This window comes from Planococcus citri, chromosome 5, assembly GCF_950023065.1.
Source record: "Planococcus citri chromosome 5, ihPlaCitr1.1, whole genome shotgun sequence".
Lineage (NCBI taxonomy): Eukaryota > Metazoa > Arthropoda > Insecta > Hemiptera > Pseudococcidae > Planococcus > Planococcus citri.
Window position 1 is genome coordinate 14,090,971 of NC_088681.1, and position 17,192 is coordinate 14,108,162.

Genomic DNA, 17,192 nt, shown 5'->3' on the forward strand with positions numbered 1-17,192 from the left:
ATCTGTTTACTTCTCTGAGCTTTTAAAGCGCTCTCGTGTTTTGAAATGAATGGATTTCATTTATTCAGTTTTGGATACTTCACCCTTACGTCAGTCCTATTTATGTACCTACTTATTCGTACTCTATGAGTGCTTTAATTCAGATAGTTTTATTTATTTATTGTGTTATTAAGATTAACTAATTGAATTTGTCAGCTGAAAGTGCTGAACATGTTCTGATGAAATAGTAAATAAAACTTACGTTTTTTTTTCATTATATGTATAGTTGTAGACTATACCTATGGGTCATTTCATGTCAACTAAACCAAAAAAAGGCGATTTTGAAAGTCATGTCTTTCGATTTCGCTCACTTTTTTTTTACAATATATACCCACCCAGTGAGTAAGAACCCCGCAATTAGTTTGGTCCCAGCCCCCTCAGGGAGTGGGTGGGGGACTTCCATTATTTTCACATTGTCTCGAAGTACTCAACTTTAGCAGTCCATTCCTCCAAAACTATGATACTTTGATCAAAACTGATTTCACAGTTCGAAAGGGCATTGCATTTGAAACTTTTTAAGCATTTTGAAATTTCCAAAAGTTGAAAGTTCAACTTTGAAATTGAAAGTTCAAATTTCAAAATGGCGCTGTAAGTGGGAGCTACCATTTAAAATTTTGAAAAAATTTCCATAGATGAACCTTTTGATGCTTTTTCGAAATATTAAAGTTTCAAGATGGGATCTCTCAATGGAGGGGGAGCACCCTCACCCCCAATTTTGGGCGAAACTTTCGAAAGAAAATCTGGGGCATGCGATATATCGAATTCTATGTTTTGGGTGACGCTGAACATGAATATGACGTCAGATTTTTAATATGACCCCATCCACGGCCCCCAGCACCTCCCCAATGGGGGTGAAAGTTCAAAAAAGTGTTTTGTTCGTGTGACACATGGAATAGTATGTTTTTGGTGACGCTGAACACGGATATGGCGTCAGATTTTTGATTGGACCCCATCCAAGGCCCCCAACAATTTTTTTAGACTTTTACCTCTGGGGGCCATGGATGAAGTCGATTCGAAAAACTAAGGCAATATTCGTGTTTAGCGATATCGAAAACATACTATTTCATGTGTCACACGAATGTAACCATTTTGGGGGGGTCACCCCCTTTTGAGGAGGTGCTGGGGGCCGTGGACGGGTTCAATCAAAAATCTGACGTCATATTCGTGTTCAGTGTCACCAAAAACATACTATTCCATGTGTCACTTGAACAAAACACTTTTTTGAACTTCTAACCCTCAAAAATGTAATTCTGTAAATAATATCAGGGAAGTGAAATGTTTTGCGCGAAAAATAAGTTCAAAAATTTTACTCATTTTCCCGATCCGGTCCCTCTGAGGTCTGACCTGAGGGAGGTGGATTGGAACGGTCATTATTATGGTGGGCCTTTTCACCTTAGATCCGTCACTGAATATTCATCAATTATTTTGAGAAAATTGATTAGCGAGTAAATCTTATTTTTCAATACTTTCTTATGATAAATTTTGAGTAAAATACCAACTGATAATAGGTATGTTGGATTATTAAATACGTAATGATGAATGAGAAGGCTGTTTTTCATCAAATAAGTACCATATCATTGAGATTGATATTTTCTTTCCAAGAATAAATCAATTGAATAATTTGATGATTCTTATCAGAACTTGTGCGTATCTACATATTTTTTTTTCATCTTGCGGAAGGTTTCAATACCTATTAGCCTAATCATGAAATAAAATTTGATAAATTTTTTCATTACTTAAACGCTACCCTATACATACTCTACATATTAATTTTCTTCATCAATCCTTCTACTTGCGAGCAAATTTCATGCCGTGTGTTTCTGTTAAAATATCGACACATGCTCATCCTGTCTCCTTTTGTGTGTGTTACTTTTGAAGAACAAATTGCAAGGTAGGTTATAATAATTAACTATCTTCTATACATTAGGTAGGTATCTATTGCTGATAAAGTGTTAGGTACAAATTTTCAGCTATTAACATATTACATCGTCTGCAAAACTTAATTTGTTAAAAAATTTTCCATTGATTTTTACATCCTTATTTTCCCAGTTTAAGTTATGTGAATATTTTTTCCAAGATTACCTTGTTTTACCCCCGTTCCTATAATCTTAACTTTCAAGTCAAAATACCTGGGTAGGTACCTAAAAGGATACCGTTATTGTTCTATTAATACATTATTCATAAAATTATGGTCCACTAGGTATGTTAAAGGCTTTCTTAAAATCACTAAAGGCAAGGCGGAGATCTACCTAATTACCTACAGTTCTGAATAAATAATTCAATTTAAAAATGATATTTAATTAAGGTTTTAACCGATATTGTTTGTTATCACGCAGATCATGAAGATAGTACTAATCTTCTCAACATCCATCTTCATTGCTCTCATCGATAAACTCAGCGGTATCCCTTCAACAGATGAATCTTATATTCGTGAATATAACATAGTCGAGTTCGAGAAAGACACCCAAGTTTGTAACATTAAGTTTGAGCGTCCGTTATTGCATCGTAAAATTTCAGGAACAGGCAATTTCGTTGATTTTGTTGAAAATTCAAAAATTTGGGTAGACAAGAGTCTTCTCGCTGAAAAAATAGCAAATGCAGCTGACAGAGTGATATTATTCACTGCCCCGCGAAAGTGGGGTAAAAGCTTGAATCTGAATATGCTGAGATATATCTTTGAAGACTCCTCGAAAGGTGCCTCACCTGAAGCAGATTTTGTCCGCCATTTTTTTAAGGAAAAAGTCATACATAACGAGAAAAACGGTGGTTCGTTATCCTGCACACCTTTAATTTCACAGAGAACTGATTTTATGGAGGAATACTTCCAGAAATATCCGGTAATTGACTTAGATTTTCAAGGAATGACCTTGGACACCTGGCGGGGTCATTTCAAAAGGTGTGTATCTGAGGTATACCAAAAGCACAAATATTTGCGGAAACATTGGTATCGTGTTGCTTCAAATCAAAGTGAGTCATTCACTGTGCAAAGAGTTGCGCAAGAAATGTCGGAAAAATTTCACAAATACATGTTCCAGAAATTTGACGATGATGATACACTACAAAGCAGTATTGAATGGTTATGCCAGCATTTGTTCGAGGTGTATGGTAAACGCTGTTTTGTTTTAATTGACGAATTTGACGCTCTGCAAAACTATATAATTTTTGACAATGCTGTTTGTAACGAAACGGGAACAAACGCTATCCAGTTCATGAGAAATTTTATCTCGACTTTAAAAAATCCTTCTTGTGTTGAAAAAGCTGTCTTGACTGGAATAATTCGATTAGCAAAAGCAACCTTATCAGGTGGTTTGAATAATGTACTCGAGTATAGCGACGTAAATTTAGCAAATATGTGGCAATTCACACCATTTTATGGGTTCACTCCGCACGAAGTGGAAATGATAATACGACAGGAAAAGCCAGATTCATTCCAACACTACTTGAGTCAAGCTACCACTTGGTATGATGGATACGGATCGTTATGTTTATGGAATGGTTCAACGTTCAATCCTTGGACCATAATGAGGTATATCGAGTTGTTCGAAATAAAACCGTATTGGGAAGAGACTGGTTCAATATACACGCTGAACAAATTACTGAGTTACGATTTTTTTGAAGAAATTATATACAACGTGCTAAACTCAAATGTTGGCTACAATATCTCCTCAACAAGTCTTCAGAAAATGGATGAACACATATTGAAAGAAATTCAAGGATTACTAATCAATGCGGAAAGTGCAGCTTGGTATGAATACACAAGATGTAAAGGAGGAAAATTAATCGCTGATACAATTGTATCCCTTCTGTGTCAGGCTGGATATTTAACTGTCCCATCGAATTTAAATATTACATCGCTGCGGGAAATCAATGCAGGTTCCAAGCAAGTTCCAATTGTTATACCAAACTTGCAATTGAGAGATGTTTGGCAGGGAGTTCGAATTGATTCGATCAGGACTAGATGTCGCCTGGGATACCATGACTCAGTACTTGCTGGTGTAAATGCTTTTACCTTTTGGTTTGGTCTCGATGTAGACGAGTCAGAAAAAATGATCGGCGATGCAATTAAAGACTTTGAATCAAAGTTGAATGATTTATTTGAATACTGTGCATTGTTTGCAAACTTAAAATTGGACAAATTCTCAAAAATGACGGTCGAAGAATTACGTCGTCGCTACCTGCACCTTGATGAGGCAGCGGTAAGGAGAACCATTGCCCCCATTTTGGAAGAATTTCGTGCTAGAATGAAAATCCCTGTCATAGAAAAGTACAGAAAAGTCCCGTATGGTGGACTGGACACTCAAGTGCTGCAAGATGATAAATTACTCATCATTGAATACAAAAGTGATGAGTCTTGTTCGCTGAATGCTGTTTTAGAACAGGCTATTAAGCGTTCTTCCATTGCCTGGGCGCAATTCCCATTTCAAACTTACAAATGGGTCAAATTCCTAGCCATCAATGTTTACCCATTGGCTAATAGCGACGATATAAAATTAGAAGTGAATTATACTGGAATGAATTGGCAGGACTTTATAGGTGAGTACCTACCTAGGTAACTAATTTATTTTTCTTTTATTATGTACCTACCTACATTACATACAACTAAAGTGCAAAGGCGGTAGTTGCAAAACGAAAACAAGTGAAATTCACTTTAACGGTCGCGATCTGTATTGTATAATTCATTCTGTGATATCGAAAAGGGGTCATTCCACGTCAATTCGATCAAAAAGTGGGAAGGGGGTGGCGATTTTTTTGAAATTTTTCCTGTGGAAAGACCTTCCGAAGGGATGATCAATGGCGCAAATCGCAGCCCTCTAGCCCTTTTTTGAAAGGCTTTTTTTGTGGAAGGGGTGTAGTTGAAGGCTGAAGCAAGCTTCAAGCAAGTGACCCCGGCTAACATAAGATACTTACTAGATCTCTTACAAAACTTTGCACTCCCCACCCCCACACATACCTCTCTGAAAAAAGCCATTCATGGCATCGCTACAAGCCCCACTTCAAATGTCCCTGACAGATTAATACATTACATTTCCACATTTCCACATTTCCACATTTGTTTTTTTTAAATATAAAAACATACAAAGGTTGTCCAAATACGACTGGGACAGATCTCGTAAAATTCGAACCCGTTGACCTACAAAGTTGGTAAAAAAAGCATTCGAAAGCTCAAACAATTCTACACAACATATTAAAAGCTCAACTCGATGACGCGCGTGGAAAAAAAATGAGAGCGTTTCGCGCGAGGCGTGTTGAGTTTCACCCTGTAGAAAAAAATACATAAAAAAATCACTTTTTTTTAAACCTCAGAAAACATTTATTTTTAACAAGTTACATTCGTTTTACATCTTTTCGAAGTATTGGCCTTTATTAGTGATGCATTCCTGCCATCTCTCGACCCATTTATCAAAAGTTTTTGCAAAATCATCGGCGGATAGAGTTTTGAAAAATTTGTGACAACTGTTGACCACTTTGTCATCGGTGTCAAACTGTTTACCGCGGAGATGAGTTTTCAATGACGGAAACAACCAAAAATCACAAGGTGCCAGGTCTGGCGAATATGCAGGATGAGGCATCAACTCTATTTTCCACTTTTCAAGGAAATCCGTTGTGAATTTAGCGGTGTGAGGCCTAGCATTATCCTGATGAAGAATCCAGGTTTTTTTCAGGTTTGGACGTTTTTGCGCAATGTGTATCCTCAGCTGTGCTAAGACCTCACAATAATAGACAGCATTGATAGTTTGGCCTTTTGGTACAATGTGAGAGTAAACGAGACCTCGGCAATCGAAAAAAGCCATCAACATGACTTTCTTAACCGCTTTCGCCTGACGAATTTTTTTTTTCCTAGGAGAATCATCATGCTTCCAGTGACTAGTTTCTTGCTTCGTAAGTGGATCGTAGTGATAGGCCCAAGTCTCATCACATGTTATCACCCTCGATAAGAAAGTAGGGTCATCTTTAAGCATTTTTTTCCATTTTCGACATACCTGTATACGTTTTTGAAGCTGTTCAGTGGTCAGGTGATGCGGAACCCAGCAGCAGGACACACGTCGCATTTTCAATTCTTTCATGAGAATGTTATCGACAGTTGATTTTGACATATCCAAAATTGCTGCTATCTCTCTGACTGAGATGGAACGGTCTTCCAGAACTATAGCTTCAATTGTGTTGATGTTCATCTCAGTGGATTTCATTGCTGGTCTTCCTCCATTCGCGACTAATTCAACAGATTGACGGCCACCAGTTAACTGCTGATGCCAAGGGAAAATAGTGCTTCTGCCGATTGTTTCATCTCCATAAGCAAGTCTCATTAAATCATATGTCTGAGTAGGCGAATAACCAAGCAAAACACAAAACTGTATTACTCCACGTTGACTACGTTTTCGCTCAGAATCAGTTTCACCAGCCATTATCGTGATAACACAAACTCACTATTCAAGGACTAGAAAAAACTGCTTCTTTAACACAATCACGCGTCGCTCAATCAGCTATCACTCATATTGTTCTGATACTACCCTATTGAAATTTTGATCTATTGTTTGTGAAGGAATGCACTACAACCGGTTTTTTCATTTTATTCATTAGGATGCGTAGTTGTGGAATAATTCCAGTTTTGAAAAACTTACAGGGTGAAACTCAATACGCTTCACGTGAAACGCTCCTACTTGTTTTCCACGCGCGTCATCAAGTTGAGCTTTTAATATGTTGTGTATTGTGTAGAATTGTTTGAGCTTTCGAATGCTTTTTTTTACCAACTTTGTAGGTCAACGGGTTCGAATTTTACGAGATCTGTCCCAGTCGTATTTGGACAACCTTTGTACAATCTTAAACTAGGATGGAAAGGAGCCTACACGAATTCTGTTCAGGATCACAGCACAGCAGAGATGGTCAGGAGCAGGGGCCCCACTCTGTGGCTACCGACCAGCGGTGTCTTGCTTCTTGCCTCCAGGCAGAAGGGGAAAGTTTGTTGGTACACTGCTACAAATATAGACACTCGACCTGCGGAATGAGACAACCAACTGCAAGCCAAGGGGAATGGAAACGGTACAGAAAAGTTGTGTAACACAAATTCAGAATCAACAAACATGTGTTGCACTCTGGCGGTGAAATGCATGAAATACGTACTTTTATCATGCTGAAAGGGGGACATTTCCATACTTACGCAAGCTTACACACGCGCACACTCGACTTGTCGAGATGAGAATGAATGTGATTCTCTACAAAAAGTCCCCCTTTCAGCAAGGTGATGGTGGCGCGGCCACGAGATGTTAACGCCAAATTTATCCCGCTGGTTGCTCTTGGCTGTGCTGATGTCAAATTCAGAAATTCTTGAACAAAGTACCATGCAAAGTACAGCGCAGCCAAGAGCACCCAGTGGGAGAAATTGGCGTTACACAGGATATTTTGCCATGATGGCTGCCAGTTGGTTGTCTTATCTTACACCATCGACCTTTTAAATAATCTTGATGGTGAACATAACCTACTTGACAAGAGATTTGCCGGTTAAGCCAAAATGCCGGCTGATTTTTGTAAATTTGCCGTTTAATATGCGCGCAAAAATGACAGTAAATTTGCCATAGAAAAAACGCCGGTTAGAAAAAGCTACTGTATATAAAAAGAGCCATTTAAACAGCCGTTTTTGACCAGAGAATGGCAGAATTTTTTATTTGCCGAACTGCTGGTTCTCACAAATCAGCTGTTGTTTATTCACCGATTATAGTGCACATGCGCAATGGGTATTAACAACTTCTTTTTAAAAAATTGAATAAAAGTACGAAGTGCGGTACATGTACTTATACCGCTTGAAAACAGAAATATTCACCTTGCAATGATAGCTGCGTGGTTAGAGCATTGGATTGTCAAGTGGGAGTCCTGGGTTCGATCCCCACTTGTGCTGGAAATTTTTTGTAGATTTCAGGTTTTTATTCAGCGATTTAATGCATTAGGTACTTATTTAAAGTTAAACAGCAGCCGATTTTTTCCTGGCGTTTTTTTAATGGCAAATTTACTGTCATATTTGAGCCGGCTTTTTCACTGGCTTTTTTTATCGGCGAATCTATTGTCAAGTGGGAAAGCAAACTGAATAAGCTGCAAGGTCGATGCCTTATATGTAATACACAGGTCCAGTGTCTATAGCTACGAAGGACTCCGTTGCACAGTATTACTTACCTGGAAAAAAAGTATCTGAAACACTTTGACATGTTTATTAGTTTCAAGCATGGTAGATATACAGTAAAAAATCGCTTATTATTATAACGGTTAATGTTATAAATCGCTTAATGTTATTAAAATCATCCGGTCCCGATCTTTTATATCTCATTACAGTCATTACATTGAAATTCCATCGGTTATTGTAATTGAAGCATCGGATAATATTATAATTTTTAAGTGATTTTTAAGCATTTTTCGCATTTTTATGTAATTTTAAAATGTCTTTAACACTTTTTCATCCAGTTTTTGCCTAATTTTTTTGAAATTTCAGACTTTCTTCTGATTAACATCGTTTTTCAATACTTTTTTCATAACTTTTTGAAGTTTCAACCAATTTTCAACACTTTTTCAACCAATTTTTGCGAAATTTTAGTTCAATGACTACATATTTAGTAAGAAAATTGACCATACAAATTTTTTTGGAAAAAAGTCACTTTTTTGTTCAATCGGTTTGTGTTATAAGTTGCTTAATGTTATTAAAATGGGCTGGGACAAACGTTATAACATTAAGCGATTTTTACTGTACTTACAACGTAAAATAGTAATATAGCACAAGATGGATTCACAGGCTTGGTTAGGCAAGGCATTGTATTTGTCCTAGTCTGCTTCACATAGGAACTTGACAGAGGTGCGCCACCTCGCTAGCGTGTTGCCTTGTTTCTGATTGGCTGATGAAAGGTTCTGGTATAAACATTGGAATGTAATGTTGTCAAAATTGCAGAAAATTGCTGATAAGAAAACTACATTTTGAAACTTTTAAAGCTAATTTTTCGTACAAAAAAGTGGCAACACTGATTCTTATGATATCACCAAAAAGCCTTAAAACCCCCAACGGCCCCAACTACTGGAAAAAGTTCCATTTTGGTAGGTATCGCGATTATCAAATAATCCACTCACTGCTGTAATGGGTGATATTTCAAGTTCACTGAAAACTTTGACACCCCCTAGCAGCCGTTAAAAAAGGGCTAGAGGGCTGCGATTTGCACCATTGGTCATCCCTTCGGAAGGTCTTTCCATAGGAAAACTTTCAAAAAAAATCACCGACTCTCCTTACCACTTCTTGGTCGAATTGACATGGAATGACCCGAAGGCGTTTTTGCATTCATCCAAAATGTGAATTTGGGGTAAATGCAAATTTGATTCACCCATTTTCTAATGCCTTGGAAAGCCGAAATACGCCACTAGGTAGGTATTAAAACAAACGCAAAAATGTTGATGATCATGTTTGTAAAAATTGAGTCCTGTCTTCATTTTAGAAGGATGTAGGAGGAGTGAAATCATCGTCTTTTTGCGGTTTGTGAAGAACCTGCAATGGTGGAAGAAGCGTGCAAATGGTTCAAGCTATTAGCCAAACTTGAGTATAATTGCTTCACAGATCTTTTTAAAACTTGGGGGGGGATGTCCAATGTATTTTCAAATTTTTTACATTATTACCACAATTGAAAAAAGTTCGTCCACGTTCTTACGATTAAATTTTATAATAGCCACTCGTACTCATACAATGTATTAATGTCAAATCAGCTTCCAAAAATTAAGGAATGTATGTTTTTACCTAATGTTTTTGTTCTTTATGCTTAGGCTATGAGCGAAGGCAGAATGAAAACATCCCGAGCAAGGGAAAAAAACATCTTGCGCAGTAGGCAAGATTAACCGACTTTGCTCTGTTATACAGGAAAATAAACAAATTTACCGAAAATTTACGGATTTACCAAAATTTACGGATTTACCAAAATTTACCAATTTACCAAAATTTACCAATTTACCAAAATTTACCGAAATTTACCAATTTACCAATTTAGCGAAATTTAGCTATTTACCAAAATTTAGCTATTTACCGAAATTTACCAATTTACCAAAATTTACCAATTTACCAAAATTAACCAATTTACCAAAATTTACCAATTTACCAAAATTTACCAATTTACCAACATTTACCAATTTACCAAAATTCACGAATTTACCAAAAATTACCCCAGCAATTTACTAACATTTATCTCAGTAATTTACCAGACATTACCCACTAATTTACCAATTTTACCGACTTTTTCCATTTTACCAAAAATTACCTTAACAATTTACCAACATTCGCCTCAGTAATTTACCAGACATTTTCTCACTAATTTACCAATTTTTTACCGAATTTTAATTACCCCAGTAATTTACTGCCAAACGTTTTTACCAATTTACCAAAAATTACCTAAGCAATTTACCAAAATTTTCGACCAACTTTAATTACGAGTAATTCACCAAAAATAACTAATCATTTTATTTACTAAAAATTACTATTAATTCACCAAAAAAAAAAACTAATCATTTTATTTACTAAAAATTACTATTAATTCACCAAAAAAAAAAATATCAAAATTTACTGGCTATTTACCAAAAACTTTGTTTTTTGTTAAAACAAAAATTACACTAGAAATTTTTGAAAAATTTTGATTTTTTATGGCAAAAAAATTTTGGACGGATAAAATTAACAAAAAAATTATCAAAAAAATCAACAAAAAATTTTCTCCTCTTGACTCGCGCGGGATTCGAACACCCGACCTCCGGCGCACCAATCTGCAACCTACACACCCTAACCACCACGTCTGTTTGTTGGGGGTGAGCCGTTTGCGAGATATAAGGGTTTACACAAATTTCTGCTTATCCATAACGTTGAAACACACTTAAACGTTCATATCTCGTAAACGGCTGAACCGATTTCGACCAAATTAAAAATTTCTCTAGTTCAGTATCAAAGCAATATTTTGGCATCATCAGTTTCGACTTAAAGTTCGGAGCTTTTGAGTTCAGCGTGACACAAATTTATACATAAATTGATATATATACCTATATATATATATATATATAAACTTCTCTCGTTTTGCGTCATACGTCTTATCGTGATCAGCACACTTCAATTCGTCAAGAAAATCCACCCCCATCCAAATCCGCAACCATCATGACAAATACAATACCTTACTTTTCCGTTTCACGGCAAAGTCGGTAAAAGAAGTGCCACAATCACAAGAGCCTGAAGAATGTGGATAACATTTTTGGTGTAAAAGAAATGTAAGTTTGTTGTAACATTTAATTATACATACCTATATATTATGTATATACCTACATCAGCTACCTAGCTACCTACCTTCCTACCGTTCTGTGAAATAATTAATTGATTTCTTTCTAAAGTCAATGACAAAATGATGCAAGGTAACGTCTCAGTTATGGGTTAATTTTTTTCAATGAGCTCTACATAGGTAGTTCAAAAATTGTTAGTTGAAGAAAAAATGATGGACCGATCAGTTGGATTGGATGTGTAGGTCATTTTAGTATAACATATGTACTTTTTTTTTCAATTTTCACTTATTTTTGAAGCAAGCTGTTCGGGAACGAAACTATTGGGGGGAGGGGGTTGTAAGGAGGTGGACCATCCCCCCTCCCAAGTTGTCAAATCTTGAAAAAGTCTACAAATGTGCTGACTTTTCCGAACATGTCTGTGAAAAAAAGTGTACTCAATTATGATTTATGGGTCAAAAATTTAGACTACAAAATTTATGTATTGTGATTTTTTTTATTACGTATTAATAAATTCTAAACTAGGTAGGTACCTATTTAAACCCATATTCTAGCCTATAAAAATGTCAAAACTAAGTACATATTTTTAAAAATATTTATTTTTCTATGAAAATGTGGTAAATAGAACATTATTAATAGTACTTACTTGGTTTTGATCTCCAATATTGTAATTTCTTTTAAAATTTTTAACAAAATAGAAACACTGAAATCACCTATTTGCAAATTTTCATGGTAAAAAAAGACACTCAAAGATACACATTTTTTGCCAGCTGCAATCCCACTATCGACTTCGGCCAAGTACTTATTGATAGAGAAGTATTATAAGGTACCAAAAAAACAAAAAAAAGGAATTTGTCTGTGCCACAGATCACATTAAAAATTGATTAATTTTAAAAACCTGCGAGGCTGTGACCCATAACTGAGACGTTACCTTACTGATACTCAACAATTGTTGATCAAATATGACCTTAATCACCCACGTAATGTTTTTTGCTCCAAATGTAGATCCGAAAAGTGCACAAGTGTTGATTACACGGAAGAATCACTTACCTCTACTACAGTTAAGGTAAGGATTTAAAATGAATAATAATTGCCTCATTGGAGATGAAACAGCCGTTTTAATAAATTTTGTTTTACTATTAGAAACAACTAGGTATTAATTTAGTAAGCCCATTGGTAACTTTTGAACTTCAAAAATAAGACGCCGCGCCCCTACAAAAATGGGAGAGATATTGCACATGTACCTACCTACTCGTATTGGGGAAGAGATACCGCATGAATAGGCATTTTATAATTTGATTTTTTTTTTAACCAATGACAATCAAAGAAGAGTAGCCTAAGTAATTAACGTTTATGGATGCAAAAAGAGTAGTTGACCAAAGTCATTGATAGGGCTGAAAAGTGCCAAGGTCTATTTCGAGTAGCAGGTCAAAATTGCAATATCACTTGAAAAAACTTCGTGTCGATCATTTTTTTTTAGAAAAGTCATATATTTTAGATTTTTACGTTTAGAGCCGACGACTGTTCAAAACAGTTCAATGCTGCAGAACAGAAATCGAGAAATTAAATTACATAATAATTATATGATTTTGTTTTTCAGACTGAAACACCAAATCACCCACCTGCCAAACGTCGTCCACATTAAACATACGTTGGACTGATTGACCTGTGCAAGTAGGGGTTAGATATGTACATGCCATATGTATTTGTATAACAGACACTTCAATAAAATGCAGGAAAAATTTCAAATTTTTTTGTGTACGTTTGATTTTCCTGGCTCGAGCTCAAAGTTTTCAAAACTTGAAACATTTTCAATTCTTTCAGTTAAATTTTTTTTTAGTCAGTGTAGGTGGTATTTTTTGACAATATTACCTAGTAGGTATTTGTATCGCTTTTAGACCATTAGAAAAGTTCAAAGTTGATTTTTTCCAAATGCAGACTTCTCAAAATATTGACTTTTTTCCTTATGATAATTTTGTAATAATCTTCTTAAGGTCTAAGATGGTATAAGATTAATTTTACACTACATCTGGTTTGATTCACTGGCTGATTCAACTTATTCGCAATCGGTTTTCGCCTCCGATCAAAAATCATTCGCGAACGAATTGATTGCAGTTTTTCATGATCAACTGTACATTTTCTTGACTTAAATTTTTTTAGTTGGTTAGTAATATCTTGGTTATTTTCTCATTGAAAATGTTTATCATCCTATCAAAAATCGAAAACTGAAAAATTGAATCGAAAAAATGAAAATGAAATCCAAAATTGAGAATGAAATTAAAAAGTGTACCTTAATTAAACCGGAAACTTTGAAAACAAAATTAGAATCAAATCAATAACCAAATTGAAAATTTTAAAATATCAACTGAAAATGAAATGAAAAATTCCGATAGTTCGATCAAAAACTTAGAAAAAAATCGAAATATAAAAGTAAAAATTAAAATTAAAAGTGAAATACTTATAAAAGTGAAAATAAAACTAAAAATTCTGAAAAAAAGCAAAAACTTGAAATTGAGTAGGATTTTGATGAGACCAAAAACTGAACGCCAAATCGAAAATAAAATGGAAACTTGATACGAAATTGGAATTTTTGAAAATGAAGTACAAAAACACTGAAAATAAAACTTAAACTATTTATATGCGAATAAAATTCAAATCTGAAAAAATTAGAAACGAATGAGCATAAAATATTGAAAACATAACTTAAAATGAAATAATTTAGAATTAACTTGAAATCAACTTAAAAATAAAATCAAAAATTGAAAATGCAGTTGAGAATTCTGAATTTCTGAAAATTGTATGCAGAAAAATAAAGAAATAATATAAATTTACTCCATTTTAGTAACAATTCCTGAAATTAAGATTTCCATCGCATTAGTAGCGGTTTACAAAATTTCAGAGGTAACCAGAAGCTTGAAGAGTCTGTCGAATTCGATTCCTGATTTCAGAATCCACCGGCAGCAAAGGTTTACGACACGAACCTCCAAAATATCCCAGCATATCCATGGCAGCTTTCAAACCCGAAGGACCCAGTTCTCGAAGGAGCTAGAAATCATTGTAAAAATATAGTAATGAAATCTCAAGGCAGTACATTGATCAGGTTCAGGTCGAAAACTTACAAGGAAATCTGGCATTAGTAATTTTTTTTGAATTTCTACCGCTTTATCCCACTGATTGGCTCGAGCAAGGGAGAACATCTCACATAATGGACCTCCTAGTACAGCAGCCAATCCATTCATTCCTCCAGAACATCCTGAATGGGTACGACAACAGTCACATTTTAATCGAGATGAAGATCATTTCATCTATGAACTAATTTCTATTTCATATACTTTAACCTACCCATTAGTAAAGAAGGCAGTAGGTATCCGGCAGATCCGGCCAATACTCCAAATCCTTTATCTTTAGTTCTTTCAACTATTGCTCCAAGTTTGAATACCTACAATAGAACCTTGATATGAGTTATAGACACAAATAAATCAAAATTCACAGGTTTTTTTAAAAATAGGTACAAAATTAAATTTTTCAAAAATGTCACTAAAATGTGTAACTACCTATTTAGTATTTTTTGTTTTTTTAAATTAAAATTTTATTTGGTTATTTAAATTACTTATTTTTAATTTTAATTTTTTTTTAATTTAATGAATAATTTATTATATAAATAATTTTCCAACTCACATCAGCATCCTTAATGCCGCAAATATTCGGATGATCGGCGAGTATTTGAATAGTACTCAAGCTTAAATCAATCCCAGTAGCGAACGGATTATTATAAACGATCAAAGGAACCGATATAGAATCAGCGATCTTGGTAAAATGTTCAACGATAACATTTTGCTGAAAAATTAATCACAAATTCATAAGACGATTTCAATATGTAGGTCAGTTAATATAGCAATGTTTAAAGGTATCGTATAAATTATTAATATAAAAACTATACCTACCCAAGTTGGAAAAGGAAATGAAATAAAGAAAACACGCCCTCATATGCCTCATACATATACGCAAAGAATCCTCTATTTGATTTTTTCCCCCTTTCATTTATTCATAATTCACCACTACTACCATCATTTCATTATTTTTTATACCTATAGCTTTTTTCACATCAAAAAGAAATATTGCAACAAGTACCGAAGGAAAAATGATTAAGCTAGAAAAAAAATGGAATTAAAAACTTCATCGTCAAAGAACAGAGTACAGAGGTAAGTTACTAGAGGACGAGTAATGAAAGATGGTAAAAGAATTTCAAAATGCGCCTTTTAATTTGCCGAGTTTAGGTGCTTGTTTATGCTCGTTTAATTTCAACAACGACATTTTTTAAACTTAGGTACTCTTAGAGCAAAATACGAATAAGAATAAGCAATTTTACCGTCATTTGAGGACGAAAATAGTGCGGTGTCATGAGCAGAATTGCATCAGCTCCACGATCAATTGCAGCTAAACTCAAGTCGAGACTTTGGTTCGTTGCTGTAACAAAATTATATTTTTTTGATGGGTTGTTTTTTCTTATTAAAAAAAAAAAAAAAAAAAAAAAAAAAAAAAAAAAAATGGGAATAACAATGAAAAAGTTTGCTCGTTTGAGAAGATTTTTTTCTCAATTTAGGTAGAAAAAGTTTCAGGATATGTCTGGATAGTGAAAATGGGTTATTTTTCCACTTCAAACTTACATTCGCAAGTAGTTCCAGCGATTACCAATTTGGAAGAATTCACCGATGATTTGATTGTTTCTAGTATTTGTAATTTTTCATCGTTACTCAAGAAAGGCCATTCTCCATTAGTGCTTCCGATACAATATCCTAAACAATTTATTAATCTGTCTATTTTACTCGTTCTTTTCTATACATAGATATAAATCTAAACACAATTAGCTACTGATGTATAGGTAGGTTATTGATTCACCTGTAATAGGTATCGTCTCCCATTTATCGATATTTTTCTTCAACTTATCGAAATCGACTGACTGGTGTTCATTTTCATGAAAAGGAGTCGGTACTGGAATAATTATACCAATAAGATTAATCTTATTACTCGTCGCTACATTTGAATATTTTCGATATGGCACATTTTTTAACACGTTTACGAATTTTTTCGACGAGTACATTTTATTTTTTTGTAAATTACTCGCGATCTAATTAATAATACGAACACCAGCTAACAATGCACTTTTATGATTAAAAGAGTAATTTAGATGGTCATTTTATTGCGGCGTTTTTCATTCTGTAATATGATATAAAATTACGTTTTATTTGCCATTTGATAGCCGTTCAATTGCTTCAGATTTACTCGATGGTTAGATAAATGACAAGATCATCATGTCCCCGTTTACTGTATGTAGGTAGGTAGGTTGAATTATGCAATTTCATTACGCATTTTAATGAGAGTTTGTAATTAAAAACTTACAAGTAATATTTCCTCGTTATTGATAGTTCTTAAGACGGTTCCTGGACGTTCTCCCAAATACGAGTAAGTACCTAGGTACATTTTCTCGAATGGAAAGACTCAGAATTACAATTTTTCCAAATGACTTATTTTACGATTTCGTTTTTCCTGAATCCTAATGTAGGTACCAAATGCACAAAAGTGGGAAAGACTAACGTTTTTTTCAAAAAAAAAATCAAGTATTTTTCAAAATTAAATTTCCCAGGAAGTCTTTTTTTGTTGAACAGTTTTGTTTTAGATGAAACTATGAAATTCCTATTTCTCAACAAGATTGCCAAGAAAAATCTGTTTGTTGCCAAAGTCATCAAAATAACTGGATCCTTTCTTTAATTGCAAAAATTCTCGTTTTTTTTTTTGTTAAAATTGAAAAAAAATTAACTTTTTCTTGGTTGAAATTATAAAAAAAGATGTAACCAACTTTTATTGCCAAAATTGCAAAAAATATCTTA

At 34.4% G+C, this 17,192-nt stretch overlaps 2 protein-coding genes across 3 annotated transcripts; one reads left to right on the plus strand and one right to left on the minus strand.

Annotated features, from left to right (window-relative positions):
• Positions 1 to 1,765: 1,765 nt before the first annotated feature.
• LOC135846709 (uncharacterized) lies at positions 1,766 to 13,226 on the plus strand. Of its 2 annotated transcripts, none has more exons than XM_065365951.1 (5): positions 1,766 to 1,930; positions 2,376 to 4,572; positions 9,823 to 11,298; positions 12,310 to 12,370; positions 12,905 to 13,226. In XM_065365951.1, exons 2-3 carry the CDS (start codon positions 2,379 to 2,381, stop codon positions 9,882 to 9,884), a joined length of 2,256 nt encoding a protein of 751 aa, XP_065222023.1. In that variant the 5' UTR covers positions 1,766 to 1,930; positions 2,376 to 2,378; the 3' UTR covers positions 9,885 to 11,298; positions 12,310 to 12,370; positions 12,905 to 13,226. The 2 variants fall into 2 exon arrangements, with proteins under 2 accessions (XP_065222023.1, XP_065222022.1); XM_065365950.1 differs by having other exon boundaries at positions 1,767 to 1,930; positions 11,138 to 11,298.
• A 697-nt stretch (positions 13,227 to 13,923) lies between these two features.
• On the minus strand, positions 13,924 to 16,485 carry LOC135846710 (4-hydroxy-2-oxoglutarate aldolase, mitochondrial-like). The gene is made up of 7 exons (XM_065365952.1): positions 16,204 to 16,485; positions 15,972 to 16,100; positions 15,674 to 15,771; positions 14,983 to 15,141; positions 14,647 to 14,743; positions 14,424 to 14,557; positions 13,924 to 14,349 (listed from the first exon to the last, which is right to left on the minus strand). The coding sequence occupies exons 1-7, from the start codon at positions 16,403 to 16,405 to the stop codon at positions 14,200 to 14,202; spliced, it is 969 nt and encodes a 322-aa protein (XP_065222024.1). The 5' UTR covers positions 16,406 to 16,485; the 3' UTR covers positions 13,924 to 14,199.
• Positions 16,486 to 17,192: the final 707 nt, after the last annotated feature.

What these genes read in the sequence shown, in the direction of transcription:
- LOC135846709 (XM_065365950.1), top strand. Translation starts at nt 2,379, where the DNA reads ATGAAGATAGTACTAATCTTCTCAACATCCATCTTCATTGCTCTCATC. An exon ending in GAATTGGCAGGACTTTATAG is followed by an intron (nt 4,573 to 11,137) that starts GTGAGTACCTAC and finishes TATCGTGATCAG; the next exon opens with CACACTTCAATTCGTCAAGA.
- LOC135846710 (XM_065365952.1), bottom strand. Translation starts at nt 16,405, where the DNA reads ATGTACTCGTCGAAAAAATTCGTAAACGTGTTAAAAAATGTGCCATAT. An exon ending in GCGGCATTAAGGATGCTGAT is followed by an intron (nt 14,744 to 14,982) that starts GTGAGTTGGAAA and finishes GTTCTATTGTAG; the next exon opens with GTATTCAAACTTGGAGCAAT. An exon ending in TACTAATGCCAGATTTCCTT is followed by an intron (nt 14,350 to 14,423) that starts GTAAGTTTTCGA and finishes AATGATTTCTAG; the next exon opens with CTCCTTCGAGAACTGGGTCC.